At 40.3% G+C, this 15992-nt stretch overlaps 1 protein-coding gene across 3 annotated transcripts in view; it reads right to left on the bottom strand.

The window, feature by feature from the left end:
• Positions 1-5822: 5822 nt before the first annotated feature.
• LOC103532494 (unconventional myosin-X-like) overlaps positions 5823-15992 on the bottom strand; it is a 92406-nt gene continuing 82236 nt past the window's right edge. For 2 of the 3 annotated variants that reach the window (XM_030454049.1, XM_030454051.1), the window contains 7 exons: positions 15193-15490; positions 13749-13956; positions 12998-13134; positions 11965-12088; positions 9720-10169; positions 8736-8927; positions 5823-8138 (listed from right to left, as the gene is read on the bottom strand). In XM_030454049.1, the coding sequence (XP_030309909.1) occupies positions 8025-8138; positions 8736-8927; positions 9720-10169; positions 11965-12088; positions 12998-13134; positions 13749-13956; positions 15193-15490 (1523 nt within the window). In that variant the 3' untranslated portion in view covers positions 5823-8024. The remainder of the gene's footprint in view (positions 8139-8735; positions 8928-9719; positions 10170-11964; positions 12089-12997; positions 13135-13748; positions 13957-15192; positions 15491-15992) is intronic. The other variant, XM_030454050.1, reaches the window with a different exon arrangement.

The following is a 15992-nucleotide window of genomic DNA, read 5'->3' as shown; positions in this document are numbered from 1 at the left end:
GGTTGTTTATTGTCCTTTTCCAACAACAGCAATAGGTGGGCAAAATTATTTAAAAATTCTCATATTTTGCAATTTTCTAGTTTTATAGATGTTTATACTTTGAGTGGTTTTAGATGTGACTGAAATTGAAAGTGGACACTAGTAGGAAGATCTTAATTATCCAACACACATGAACATATACCTTTATTTAAAAAAATTATATTATATTCTTATGAGTGATGTAAATAATTTTAAGACCCCATTTCTTATGTTTGTTTAATCATACTCAAGTTGTCCAATCACTGGTAGTTTTTATTAGAGTAAGCACAACTGCCTTAGTGCAGGTGAGTAACCCTCTTGATATGAATACTTAGAAATTTTATTTAGCAGTATTGTTATTGAAACAATAAAGTTAAACAAAACACTAAACTGCTTACACTGTTTTTATTTCTGTGGAAGCAGTCAGAGCTCAGGTACAGCTCAATCACTGAGTAAAAAAGCATATAGCTCAGGGGCTTTGCTCACAATTAAAGCAGGTAAGTGCTATCATGATAAAACATCAGGTAATCAAAATCTTTTATTTATTTTTTAAAAGCACTAATAAATACCTTTTTGCAGTTGAAAACATACTTTATTTTCAAACCTGTTTATGCCCAGATTTTATCAACCTTTTTCTGGGTTTGCACAGAAAGGGAACTTTGCTCTGTGTCTTTTGTTGGGTTTGGTGTATTTTTGTGTGTGTTTGGTTTTGTTTTTTGTAATTCAGGGTGTAGTTCATTAGCACTTTGTGGTCCATCTTAGCTCCAAAGCAGTTTAAGGGCTACCAATATATCTCCTCACAAAATAGAGGCAAATTTAAATTACTTTCTGTCACATAATATTTGTGATTAAAGCATATGTATCATTGGAAGTTCCAGACCTTCAAAATCTGGTCAAAGGGCAATATTATGTTTAGCTGCAGTAATGATGAAGTCATCTGCTTCAAAAACATTAATCTAATCAGCAGGGAAATAGAAATATAGAAATGCAGTGCTTTTCACAGGTCCCAGAGCAATGAAGGTAGGAAGACATTCTAAAACTCCCTCTCAGAGCAGACTGCCTGGTGGACTCTAGACAAAACTGTCCAACTTCAGGAAAACACACAAGGGTTTTTGCACACTTACAGCTCGACCTGTAACTCTGTCTCATGGTCCTCCCTTCTGTTTGGCAGAGTTCTCTCCTATGGGAATGAACTCCTCCACAGGGAGTGGAGCAGAAGGTGTTTGGTTCCTCTTCCCGAATTTCACCCAGGCTCTAAAGACTGTGTCAAGGAATGGTTAATCCACATGTACTACAAGGCCAGCCAATGTTTTTATTTTAACACTGTTTCTGCATCAATAACTTCACATAGAAATCAACCACAAGTGCTTATGCATAGACACTGTTTAGGCCCAATGCATTTGATGTTTTTCTTACCATTTTTTCCCCTCTTTCTTTAAACCAGACACCACCTGCTCATTGTTCTGAACATATGTTATACTTCTAAAGATTTTTGAAAGGAGGAAATTGCATTGTCCTGCCTGTGCTGGGTTTTTTTTTTGGGTTTTTTTTGTGCATATGTGTGGCTGCAAATAAACAAAGACCAAATCTTACATAATTTTTGTTGCTAAAAGTTAGAATTACAGTTTGTAACCTTTATGCATCTGCTGGTGCTTTATGTTTGGAGCACAGTGGGATATGTTGGATATGTAACACCCAGGTTCGTAAAACAGTCAAATTGATTCTGTCATCAAGAAGTACATTAGGTTCTTACTGACCAAATTAAAGACTTTGCACAGTTTTAATGCAAGAACTATAAACAATATTAAAGAACTAAGCTTTGGAAAAAAAGAGATTAGCTACTGGAGAGAAAAAAATCAATCATCACTCTAATGGAACTTTCCCATTTAGTTCTGAGGAGTTTTAAGATGAGAGTTAACAAAGCCCTAGAAAAAGTAGTTAAGCAATTCACTGCTCTCTTGGTTTTGTTCCTATTTTCACATTTTCCTCAGCACTCTATTGTAATATCTGCCAGTTAACTAAGATTTTTAACAGACTTGGGGAGTAGGGAAGGATAGCAGATGAATTTTTTTATTGTGATTACACAGTAATGCAACACAGACACAAGTCCTTCTGGATTTCGATTTGCCAATGCAAAAAGGACTAATTATAAACAAAACAACAGCTGCTTGTTCTGTTTATTTCTGTGCCCCTCCAATGTGGCTTTTAAGAAAGTAGAATTTCAGTGATACAAAATAATTATCGCAATATATGCTTATGCTGGACATTTGTTATGTGCACATTTTTCTTAGAAGAAATGAGAACAAAGATATTTTTCTGCATGCTGTATCTCAGGACACTTATGGATAGTACACATTCTACTCCTGCTTTCTACTATACCTTCTGTATTCAAATGTAATGTTTCACAGTTACTCTTTAACAGATGATATAGCATAGATACTTACACAAAAACATGTTTATACACTGTAAAAACTAGTAGAATTTGGATGCATATTCAAATTAAGCATATCGAGTAGTTAATTGAGAAAATTTCATAAGTGTGCATGATTGAATGTTATTCCCATTAGCAATCAAACTGGTTTCTTTTTCAGTGAAATGCCTTTATTTTCATAAAACGTATCTGGGTATTTAGAGAGCATCTTGTGTCAAGTGAGGGAGTGAATTGCACATGTCTTGTGCAGGGCACATTTACCCAGGGCTTGTGTCATGAATGACTCTGAGGAAAAGGGCTGGGTTCTTGCAATTTCCATCTTGTCTCCTGTGGCTGTCCTGCTGGGGACTTGTTCTGCATCATCCTAGCTTTGTAGCACTTACAAGTATGCCACCAAAAGATGAACTCACCACCACAAAGATGAGAGCCAGCATTGAACCAGTGCAAAGTGCCAGGAAAGATGAGCAGAGAGCACCACATCCTAAAGAGCAGCAGCCAGCTGAGCACAGCCACAAGCCTGGGAGGTGTGGGATAAGCACTGCCTACAGCCCCACCACACCAGCACAGGATGCTGAGAAAGGACCAGGACAGCCAATGTGGGCAGCCAGAACATTCCCTAACAGGGACACCACAGCCCTGCCATGGGTGGGTCTCTTCCCCTCCTCCATGGGCAGTAATCTGACAGCAGCCAGGTAGAGAGCAGCACTCTTATGCCCAAGCACTCATAGCATAACAAGGAGTTTACTTTGGGCAACAACAGCACTACCCTCTTCTAGCCTCAGGGACTCCCTCTAAGCTTCTCCTGCTCCTGTGACCAGGGCTTCTCCTCCCATAGAGACTTGGCTCCTTTATCCACCACACCAGTCTCACCTCTCATGACCAGCTCTTCTTCTGAGTCCTCAGCCACAGGCCTTCCTCCTTTGCTCACAGAGGATGACTAGCCAGAAGACATGACTGTCCTAGAAGAGGCAGAAGGAGAAGGTTCCTGGTTTAAATACTGCTCTGCCCATAGGCACACCCTGACGAGGCACAACCAGGCACAGCTGAGTTTCTTCTCACTTACTCAGCTTGGAGCTGCAGCAGGACAAAATGGCAAGGCAGGCAAGTCGTTCCTATGGTGCATCTGCTCTATTATTCACCTTGCAAAAATTGTTCCCAATTCTTAACCCGTTACAGAAACTGCTGGGTTTATATTGAGGGGCTATCACTTTGTGAGTAGGAGTTGCAGAGGATTTACCAGTGCTTGGTTTTACAGATAGGACATGTTTGAGTTGGTAAACCTGAGCCATCGCAGCATTTTGATGAAAGACTGAGGCACCACCATGCCTGATGGGGCAGCACCTGGGGGCTGCAGGAGGCCACAGATGTGTCCCTGGGTGCAGCATTCGGAGGAGGTGGAGCTGGGGTTCCTACCAGACAGCTGTGCCCCAGAGCTGGCCGGGGGGGGGGGGGGACACACACGACACTGAGTCAGGGATCACCCAAAATAATGTATTTGCTCTTGGTGGTGTCCAACCCTAAACACTAGTTCAGAGTGCAGGTACACCATGAGATGGAGTCCTCCCCAAGGAGTTTGAAAAGGCTGTCCAGCATCCAGACCTGCCTGAAGAGCAGCACTTAACAGGTAGGTAGAGATAAGTGGATTTTACTGACAATGGAGTTCTTGCCAATCAACCCTGTGCTGGCAGTGGCATGGGGCCATAGTGTAGATCCAATTGTAGCATAAGGAATTGCTGGTATAAAATGTGGACAATAGCTTAACAACTGGCAATCCACAGATTTAGGAGCTTACATTTTACAGTGGGGGCTGGAATTAATGTGTGAGAAATTTGCTTAAATGCCCAAGGGGAGAATGCTGCTTTGAAGTCAATGCACAGTGTAATGATACAACGTACAGCCTACATAGGGAAAGGCTCTGTGTTTTGGAAGAAGGTGTAAATAAACAGTTAAAGTTTACAGGCAAACTGGTTTAATCCTTAGATAGTTGGGCTTGTGCTGGAGCAGAGGCTGTGATTTTGTGTATAACCCATTTTATGCTTACAGTGTAGGTATTGTTCATAAATTGTAACCCGTTCCAAAGCCTAACTCTAACATTCATTGGTATGAAACTGTTTCATATAAAATAAACATTAATATATACAAATGTGAATTAACTGTTAGAGAAATACTGAAGTGGAGGCTGGCAAAGGCTGCATATGACACTCATGGGGTTTTAGAATTATAGTAAGAGTGGGAGAACATCATCAGCCAGCCATCCCCTTGAGTGGTCGCTCACTGCAACTAGAAGCATAAATGAATTTGTGCGTATTGTCATAGTCATGAAAGTCACCAGCTGCAAAAAAGGGAGACTGGCTAGATAGCACCTGCTTAATTTGTGGTCACTGGGGTTGGCCTCCATGTCTGCTGCCAAGAAAAAAATTCAGCTTTGCTTAGCCACAGCCTAGCAGGCAGTGTGGGGGGGAGACTTACCGTGGCAGCACCTGATGTGACTGTTACTGTAAGAGGTCTACTGGGGAGAGATATGCAGGCCAAGCAGCCTGTACTTGGTTTTGACATCCTACTCCACCCAAACAAGTGGTAGCTGCCCGTATGTGACTTCGGGCTTCCCAAGCAGAAAGGAGGGAGGCATGGCATGTTTTAGGAAGTACACAGGAAGGAATGTGACAGCTAAGGAAAGAAAAAACACTGCTGAAGTAAGCAGTGGCAGTTCCAGCCTCAAATAAAGACTATGCAAGGTAATAAGAATGAAGAAACTGAAAATATGGGTACAGTTAGAGATGAAGTTGCACAGACCTAACTCAGGGTCCCAGGGCTCTCAGAGCATCTGATCAAGGGATATATGACCGCATATTAATGGAGATCATGCATTACTGCTTGGTTTCCATACCAGTCTGTAGATTGAGGAAACTAGTCTGTGTTGCTGACAGCCCAGCTGTCCTCTATCCAAATTTACCACTTTGTGAGACATAATCTTACATGAACACCATGCCCTGCTTATGTATTTCTCTCTGTAAGAGAGGTACATCTGGCAGCTTATTTGGGCTGAGAGTGATTTTTCTGTTATTACTGACTTTGGAGGTGCCAGAGAGAAAGGAGTAAGTTGATGAACAGGCTGAGACTTGGGATATGTGAACTTGCATGGAACACCTTCTACTGGCCAAAGATGTGACCCAGCCCCAGAGTGGCAGAAGCTGGAAAAAAAAAAAACCTTCCTCATTGTAGAGGCAAATTACTGTCTTTAAGTCACCACAAATGACAAAATTACTTCTGAGAGGGGCGGCTGTTGTTTCCTCATGCTGTTGCTGCCTACTTTTTACTTACAAGTTCTGAGTATTAGATCTCTAAGCAAACATCTCAACAGGAGCACACAATGTCTGGGAGCAAATACAGCCTGTGCAATCCAATAATTTATTAAACTTTCATCTTGTAAAGCCAGTTACAAATTAAAAAAGACAGCAGAAGGAATTCTGTAATAGAAATGAGCTAAATTACAACAAATAGTAATGGGACTTACATTCCCAAGTGGGTTCAAGCTGCCTGCAGCAACCCAAGAGCCAAAACACAGAGCTAGTGTAGAGTTAGGACAGGGATAATCAAGGCTGCTCTGATACATAAAGAGATGCAATCAGTGTACTGACTGATAACAGTGTTACTTATCAGGTTGCCTTTGCATTCCTGTTCTCTCTCTCTTGTGACTTGCTCATTTTTTTTTTTCTTTGTGACAAAAATGGGATGTTCTAGGAACCTTCAGTAAAGCTATTTAAGGCAAAACTCCAATTGAATTTCTGATACACAGTAATGTCTATCCTCTGGTTGTGTGGCAAGTGCAGAGTGCTTGCACATGCTGCAGTGCAGTGGAAATGAGAGAAAAGCACAGATTATGCACAGTGTTTTTTCTTGTACTGTCCATCTCAAAACACGAGTGTTCAGCAAAACAGTACTAGTGACATGGCACAATTTGATGATGAATTGTAACAGAACCTGTTGTATACTGACTCCTAGTTTTGTTCTCTATGAAATTTCTATTTTGTAGCTCACAGGCCTTAGCTGCCACTTCTTCAGAAGTGGAGACATCAGATATTACACATGGATCAAGGCCCATGTTACATATAGCTTGTCAGTTTCATTAAGTAAGTGGGTGGGCTTTTGTGTTCTGGAGTGGGATCCAAGACGATGCAAAGGTAATAGAAAATGGCTAACCACCAGGTTTCTGATTGCTATTGCAACCAGTTTATGGTGTGACTGATACTTGATATTGTTGTAAACAATGAGATTAATTTTCTGAAGTCAAGAGACCGAAGATGACTCATCTTAAAATATTCTGCTTCTTCAAACTGCAAGTGTCTATAAAAACCTCCAAGAAGCTATATGAACCTCCAAGTTGTTTTGGCAAAAGTGTTGCTTTTGAGTTTTGCTGATGACAAGGGACCTAGAGGAGACTGGAAGGGGATTTGGGGATTCAGTGATTGAAGCAGTTCCAATTAGTCTTTGAATAAGGATGAAGAGTTTGGCATTTGCTTACAGTAGTACCGAGCAAGTTACATTTTTGCTTATAACCATTTATCTAGGCACCTATTCACTCAGTAGGAAACTCAGTAGGTTTACTTAAAACTAAAGTTCAGGGATCGCAGTTCTAAAATCCCATACAGAGACAAAAGAAATGTAACACAGGAAGACTGCTCACTATATAAGCCCCTGACCTCCATCTAAAACTTGGAGTTTGTGAAGAACAGCTCTCTGGAAATGCACATAATTCAGTCTCACCTCCTGGGCTGCATAGGTGAAAGGCCGTCATTAACTTTTTGGTAACAGGTGCTGCTTGGAATGTATCCAAAATGGCACCTGATGATCTATTTCAGTGGTGCCAGTCCTAGAGATTTTCTCCTAATTGGAGTATTTAGAATTTTAACTTGAGGTGCTGCTTTTTACAGTCATGTACCTGTGAATTTCTATTGGAAGATAAAGAATCACCTCAGGTGTTTTTGTTTGTTTAATGTTCTGTCTTGTAGGGTTTGACCTCCTAGCTGGACCACTTGGCTTCAATTATACAAAGGCATTTACTTTTAAGACCAGATCACATCATTAGTATATCCTGAAGACCACAGAGTTACTTGCAAAATAAATAAGAAACAAATATTCCTTTAGCAGACTATGCTGTGATCCCATGATCCCAAGTGTTTGCATGTTGAAACTGACAAGAAAGCTAAGGTTTGCCTCTTGTAGTGCAGAAGTTACTCTTGTGAATTTTTCTGCCACTATGACAGGTAATGGTAAAAGCAGAAGAGAGGACAGGCAGAAGAAGGAGGGTGCTTCCAACATTGCTTCTTCAGAGCACTTTGTTCATCAAACAAGGAAGGGGAAATCAAGTTTTGGGCCATTAATATTTAACACCAATTGTTGCAGTTTAGTGTCTTTGGGCAGAGGTGCAAATCCTATGGTACTGTAGATGTCACTGCAGTTTTTAAATACAGTAGTGAGCCAATTCTTAAAAAAACATCTTTGCTACACTTGTGCTGGCAAGTTGCAAACACCAGTTGTTAAACAACTGCCTCTCTCTCATGGCAGTTCATTCGTATCACCTAGTCCAGATGCTAGCATGACTGTCCACACTGGTGGCTGATTTGACACTGCAGCGTTTCTTCACAATCATGTTGATGTATGCTTTCATGATTTTTATTATCTCGCCCACCTAGAGAGAGAACACAGTAACAGGATAAGCACATTAAAAAACTAATTTCATTGAGGCATACCAAACACTTTGCAGGAGAAGATTCCCCTTGTCCAAAGTCATGGCACCATAAATTTTGCATGTAATATGAATGTGACAGTAAGGAAAGAAATGCTTGACAAGTTTGTGCTCTGTTGTAGAGACACTTAAAGACTTGTATCTCAAAGGAAATCAGCTTTAATCTTTAACGATACTAAACTTTTTTCTTTTTATTTTTTTTTTTTAGGTTTATTAACTCTCCATTCATATACTGGAAGGGAATGAAAAAACCACTCATGAGAACATAAAATTTCAAGATTTTAAACTTCCAGTGTTCCAGTGCATTGATAGACCATCCAAGCTCCTTCACTTTCTAACCAGCATCTTTTTTTTCTTGTTTATGCCTGTATTCAATAAGTGATACCATGGCACGTTAGGCTTACGCTCTCAATCTTTTTCTTTGGCTGCCCAATCCATTCAAACGTTCTCATGTATAGACTTGTCTAGTCCATGGAAATTAGAGCTTTACTGAAATGCTAGTAAAGCTACACATAGAATAAGTCTTGTGCTTTCATGTACCTGGGATGTTTCAAAGAACATTTCTCTCTCATCCACTGTAATTTTGAAGGTGTTAGGCTGTGGTGCTCCAAAGAAAACAATGTGTTCATACTGGAAAGTTTCTAGTGGTTTAGGATCCCCTCTTTTGTAGACAGACACATTCTCTGTGCTGACTCCAAGCCAAAGATCATTAGGAAATCCACCCTCCTTGCACTGGAGAAAAAGAAACGTAAGATTTTGCATAAATGCAGTGGAGGATCAAGTGATTTTTGATTCAAAGATTTAAAGTCCTCTGTTTCTGTATCCCATAGGACATTTCAATTCTTCACTCCAATAGAAAAAAATAGAATATGTGAAGAAGGAATTTTTTAGGCACTCCTGCTGCAAAAATACAAAATTGACAGTGCTATGAGTCAAACACTAATTAGGTAAAAAAGAATTGTAATCCCTAACAGCTCATCAGTCATTTAGGACATCAATATTCTACTTATTATTTTACAGATAATATAGTGAGGGCAAGCAACCTCCCATGGTAATATACCCAAGCAGCAACAGAACTGATACAACTGGAACTGTGGATTCCTACTCCAGCAGGAGAAGCAGAGCCCAGTCGGAGCAGTTTCTGTTACACTGCTGCAGAACAGCATTGCTCATTTTGCTACTATGGACAACAGAAGGCTTGCTTTACATTTGCTTTTACTAGCCACCACCAGAAAAAAAAATTTAAAAAAAAAATCACAATTTCTACTGCTCTTCTAATGGAGGGGGAATCCATTGTCTCCCTCCATATACCGGGACATACCAACTTGCATGTTCTGTGCTCTCTGTATCACACCTTTTTGTGTGCATAGCACTGCAAGCTTATCCTAAACTTAGTAAGGCAAAATGCAATGAGCTCCTGAAATTCCCTTCTGTTGCTGAGCAATGCAATACACATGGCTATATCTGTCCTCCAGACTGATGCCTCTCCTTGGAAGTAGTTATGTGAGTTTATAAACTGCTCACCTCAACATCAAAGAGCGTTGACCCATAACCTGGCCACTCTTTTACAATGGCCATGTATTTCACCATGGCTTGATGCTGAGAGAGTCCCTGCAGCTTGGTCCATTTCTGTGCTATGCTTGCCCGAGCAGCTGAAAGCTCTTCCTTTACCCACATCTCCATCATCTGCTCCTCTTCTACCTTCTGCTTCTTTACAGAGCCTGTCTTGAAGCTGCGTTTCAATGTCCCTTCAAGGAAGCTCGTCCGTCTCCTCTCCAGAGTGTGACTGCTAGTGCCACTGCTCTTTGTTGAGTGCAGTATTTTGGATTTTAGTCTGTTAACTGGGTAGATTCCATCCAGGGTCCAACTTATTTTAGAATAATCTCCATGTAGGTACTGAAGCCGTAGAGCAGCGAGGCGCTGCAGAGTGTCCTCTGGTGCAGGAAAGTGGCCATCTATGAGGCTTTCGTGAGCCTACAAACAAACAAAATTTCCCCAAACTCATTAGAAAGCAGAAGCATACTTTATTTACAGCTGGGTCCACATATAGATTCCTATGGCATCTGCCAACCCCAGCAGGAAGGATGTAATTCAGGAGGTCAGAGTAGACATATATTATAATAAAGAAGTCAAAGTGAGCAACTGGTCAGTGTGGAGGAAACCTCTTTCTGCAAGCATGCATAGGATAGGGATCTCTGAGGGGCTCCTATCCTGTAGTGAAATGAGGACCTCTTAAGTCTGGAACAGATGGGAAAGACTGCAATTGAGGCAGCTTGTTTTGTGCTCTACCAACTACAGCTCCTCTGTGGAGATTAAATATTTAACAACAGCGAGTCAGATGCAAAGAACTCAAGACTCAATCTTGTTGCACACCAGCACATTCTGCATCCTTCTCTTTCACCTGATGTGACCCCCGGTGTTCTTGCTTCCCTTTGTTTTTCTGGGAACTTTATTTATAGGGTTTTTTGCTACATCTGTCTAATGCCTGGATAATACCTATTCTCCTACTGTTACTTCACTTCTACCACTCTCTGCCAGTGAAAGCTGTCAAGATGGAGTTCAGCACAACTGAGTTCCACAGAATACCATGATGTCTTGTTCCTGACCATTTCCTAGACAATTTATAGCTAATAATACTTAATCTTCATTTCAAGAAAGCTCTTAGGGATTTATAGTGTACTTGCCATCAGTTTGTCTGTCAGTGAGTTTCAATCTGCATGACACTGACCCTTCTTAATACATATTAATTAATTTTCAACAACTGTAATTTTCTGAGGCAAGATCAAAGTGCTCATTAGAAGTAAGAAAGATGGAACAAATGACAAAAGCTACGTGCTCCAATCAGTTTAGGTTTGCATCCCTAATTGCAATGTTATTTCATTCTAGTATGATCTCTGGCCCAACCAGCATCATTGCATGAAGTATAATCACTTAAGAAAAACATTACTTAGCAGATAAATATAGTCAACTATATTATCTTCTCCTTTTTCTGCAGTAGTCTCTTCATGCCTCTCAGTTAATCAAAAGAAATTGCCCAAAAGATAGGGGTTTTTTCAGTCACTTCCCTTAACACCGCAAGGACAATGGGCAATGGGCACAAGCTGGAACATAGGAAGTTTCATTTAAATATAAGAAAAAACTTTTTTACTATGAGGGTGACAAGGCACTGGAACAGGCTGCCCAGAGTCCCCTTCTCTGGAGATACTCAAAACTCACCTGGATGCAGTTCTGTGTAATGTGCTCTATGTGATCCTGCTTCAGTGAGAGAGTTGGATTAGAGGATATCTGGAGGTCCCTTCCAACTCTGATAATTCTGTACTTCTGTTACATGCTTTTCTTGCATGTTGCTAAATAGATAAGTACATTTTCTTGTTTTCTTTACACCTATGTTCTGTACACAGCTGCTTCTAATGATTCTTCTTGAATCATCCAAATTTCTGTATCTTTTAAAAGCTACAAACATTTCAAAAGCATTTTATTATCATTCACCTTCCAGTTTTTTTAAGTCCTTGCTCATTTATCTTGCTTTTGATCTAATAGTCTTTATTTCCGAGAGAAATTTGCGGTGCATCTGGTTGGTAGATTCCAGGCAAAAATCCAACACATTGAATTCTTCTGTTGGTAGATTCCAGGCAAAAATCCAACACATTGAATTCTTCTGTTCGAACCAGCATTCTCACTTCTAATACAAAGGTAATCCAGTTTTCTGGATAGTCTTGTGTGCTTCTGCCACCCTGAAAACCAAATAAATCTCCCAGAGCCAGCTTACCTGCTCAAACATGAAGGCAAATTCCACCCCATCTTTGGGAACATTTTCAATATCCAAGAAGCAATAAAGTTTGAAATACAGCTGCCACTGTCCTTCCTCCTCTTCTTCTTCAGAGCCAGCAAGTCTGTAAGACAAGAAAGAGAATGAGGGGGAAAAAACAGTGACCAGAAGCACAATACTGGGATGTCAACAGCACAGCTCACAATACAAGGATAGCTTTGGATTTCTGAAACAGAGAACATACAGAACCTAGTTTACCTAATTTACCAGAACAATCTAAGTGCAGCAGGCCTTTCTGACAACTTCCATTTTTTCCCATGGAAAAAACATGGAATGGAATTTTACATGGAATTTTGATTCTGAAGGACTCAAAGGCTTCCTCAAATATATTGATAAAAAAAATAGACCAGTGGCTCTAGATAAATGCAAGAGTTGAGGACAAGACACAAAATATTCCACATTTTCAAGATACTATCTCCATGTAATCTTGTGACTCTGAAAAGCATCATCCTTGCAAACAGTTGAGACCATTTTATTTTTGTCATTAGAACAGATTTAAAAGAGACAACGGCATTGCCATCTTCTTTCACAATTTGTTGGTTTTTTTGTACATTAGGCCACAAAAGACCGGTTCACAGTAAGAAATTAGAGCTGTATTTCTATGCCCAAATCTTTTTCTCTCTCTTCTGATAAAGCTGTCATGATGTAAATCGACAAGATTATCATCAGACTTAATCAAACCTTCTCTGAACTCTTCTAATACATCATTACTCCTTGAAAAAGGCATTACTAATTTTGTCCTGATAAGCCTGTAAAATAATGTTTCTTTGTCACCAAAACAGATGGTGACATGGTTAACATGGTTTTCCACACAGTGAAAAGGCACCCCTGAACCTCACCAAAGGGAAGTTTAAACCCGGGTGAATGGCTGAGCCACTGTGGCTGCTTTGGATAAAACTACCTGACTGCACTATCACATAAACCAGTGTTACATCCAGCTAGGAGTTAAATATTTTATGAAACATTCTTCTACCTCTCAAACTTGGCCAAGATATCAGCCACAATCACCCGACTCTCAACAGCACGGTCCACCTGCTGATTGTGTTCAAAGAGTGCAAACATGTTACGGCTGTCCTCCATCGCTAAACCTCGGATCAGCTTTTCAACCACCTGCAAAACCAGAGACAGATCACAGAGCAGCTGCTACACACACTTTCACAACACAGAATCAGTACCTCTTCAGGATACTCATAATTTTCATAGACCTCTGCACTACAGCTCTCCCTTTTCAGAAAGAATTCTAACCCTAGGAGATCATTCCCTGCAAGGAAGCCATTACTTGTATTTTATCACTTCTTCTCTGAACCTTTTTCCACGTTCTCCACTGCCCGTTGGGGGAATTAGAACTCTGCACAAGATAAGGGAACAGAATGGATTTAGGTGTCATGGTATTATTCTTGGTTCCTCTAGTAACAATTCCACTTCTTGCTACTATATTTAACCCCATTTAGTGCTGTTTCCACAGATATGCCTACTGTATAACCTACAATCTCGCTTCTGACCTGCTAAAGTTACTTACTGGTAGAATACCCCTTTCAGAAAGATTACATTATGGTAGATTTTAAAATTATCCAGAAAACTCTGTTTAGTGAGTCTTCAGGCATCCCAATGGGCAGAATACCAAAAGTCTTTGGAGATGCATAGGAAAAAGAAGTCCCTTCAACAGACCCAGTATCAAGACACAGAGGTGTGTCTGAATCTAGTTAATGCTACCAATGCATTACCTCCCCAGCACTTGTGTGGGAATTGATGGTTATTTTACAGGAGCCACCACCATGGCAGTACACTGTTGTGGTCATTTCTTCACGGGTGAGAAGAGCCTGTATTTCCTCCTGGGAGGGTACAAACTCCCTTGTCTTTGTTCTCTTCAGGGAATCAGTGATGAACTGTGCATACCTGTCTATTTCTGAGCCTGGAAAGAGGTCTTTTACCCTAATTGTAAAGAGAAGCATAGAAGAAGAAACAACACATTAAGCAGAGAACCAGAAAGGATGCACATTACCATATAACTTGAACTACTGTATGTAGAATTCTGTTCAGATAGTGATACTTAATTGCAACCACAGGATGACTGAGCCTGCTTATTTCCCAAATCATACAACCTGCTTTTATTAGTCAGTCCAAAGTCAGCAGCATTTCTCAGCAACATATCAAACAAGCAGTTCAGACTTCCAGGAGTTTAGTACCAGCTGATGATAGCAGGATGGACTATCACAGTGCACAAAATTGAGACTAAGAAATCAAAAGTAATTTTTTTTTCTCATTTATTATTAAGTTGTGTTTTGGTTTTGTTTTTTTGTTTTTTTTTGCTGGCTGCTCTTGAGCCACTTTTACACTATTTTTCAGAATCAAGAAGGTAGAAAGTAGATACTTATATGATGTTCTCTTCCCTCCAAGGCCAGCAGTTCTAAGTATAACATGATCTGCAACTCCACTGATAAAAACATGAAATGGTAATATCAGGTATTTGTCAGCATCTCTTAGAACCAGGCCCTGGATATAGCTATTTCATGTACCGGCATAAATTTCACCTCAGTCTTTGCTAGCTTAGAAGGACTTACATGGATTTTACTGATCTTTCTCATCATCAATTGATAAAGTGAGGCTATATGGCTGCAGTTCAGCACCAGTGTAAACTACTTTGGAAAGCTGCATTAGATCCAGAACACAAATTGGGAAGAAATGTAAATTATTTAGTTCCTGAAAATTGGAGGTTAAAGCAGATCAAAAATATAAATTGTAAACATTATGTGCAAATATTGAAAAATTATGAATTGTATTTACAGTATATTTACTATTCCACAATGCCACATTTAGACTGTGGCAGATGCAAGGTAGTGCATATGAAAATTAACATGAAAGTAAAGTCTTCACCTCTCCTGCAAGTTAAGAACGTTTATATGGGCATTAGTAAGCAGTAGGTGATCATCTGTCAATCCATTTTTAACACAGTTTCATGGTATTCTGTTTGGGTAGCTTTACTTTCCCTGTTCTTTTGACACAAGAGATGGGTGGCAAGAGGGGAGTTTCAATACAACAGGACAATTGCTGGCAAGAATCGTGCACAGAGGCTGCAACACCACAGGAGGAGGGTGAGACAAGATAACTACAGCAGACAGTGGAAGATAAACAGAAAGGAAAGAGGCTGCAAATGAAAAGGACATGTACCTCCTAAGGTGGAACTTGAGGTAGCGCAGGATCCCCCGACTGGGCAGAAAGGTGCAGCTCATGCATGACATCAGCTGCCAGTGGTGCAGGTTCCCAGTACTGTTGGGATGTGGCATGTGATTAGTTTGTTTGATGAGCTGACAGTAAACTTCATCACGAAGGGGCTTTAAATCATGGCAGGTCTGCAGAATGCCTTGAATAATTGGTATGGGGTCAGACACTGTCTCGATTTCTTGAAGGGAGTTAAAGATCTTCACAGCTTCATCCTGTAAGCTGCTGTAACCCTTCTCTTGTTGCACTGGGAAATGATCACAAAGGTGACAAGAGGTGAGCATCTCCCTCATTTTCTAGTGGCCTATCAACACTACTAGCTTACTATTGCACTAGTCTGTCATAGAAAGACAGCAACCTGAGCATTAGGTCATCTCCAGAACTTAAACTTGTACTCAAAATTCATTAATGCTTCCCCTTAAAATATGCAATTGCAGTTTTAATTACTATTTGCCAACTAATTTGTCACCATTGCAAATCCATTTTGGGGCATACTGTGCAGAAAAGCAGATTAATGTGTTAAGGGGAAACTAGGATTGAAATCCAGTGTGGGCTTCAATGTCTACAGATGACGTGCCAAGAGACAGCTTTGGGCACCTGATCTGCAGACTTAGGTGAAGGGGTAGCAGGAAGTAATCTCTGTGCAAACTGTCTCCTCACCTGAAAGCAGCTATAGAGCAGAGGGTCACTAATGCAGTTAAGGCTTTAAGTGCCTGAATACAGATACTGAAGCCTGGTTTACATCACAA

This window comes from Calypte anna, chromosome 7 (assembly GCF_003957555.1).
Source record: "Calypte anna isolate BGI_N300 chromosome 7, bCalAnn1_v1.p, whole genome shotgun sequence".
Classification (NCBI taxonomy): domain Eukaryota; kingdom Metazoa; phylum Chordata; class Aves; order Apodiformes; family Trochilidae; genus Calypte; species Calypte anna.
The sequence above is the reverse complement of the archived record's forward strand: the minus strand, read 5'-3'. Positions and strand labels throughout refer to the sequence as shown.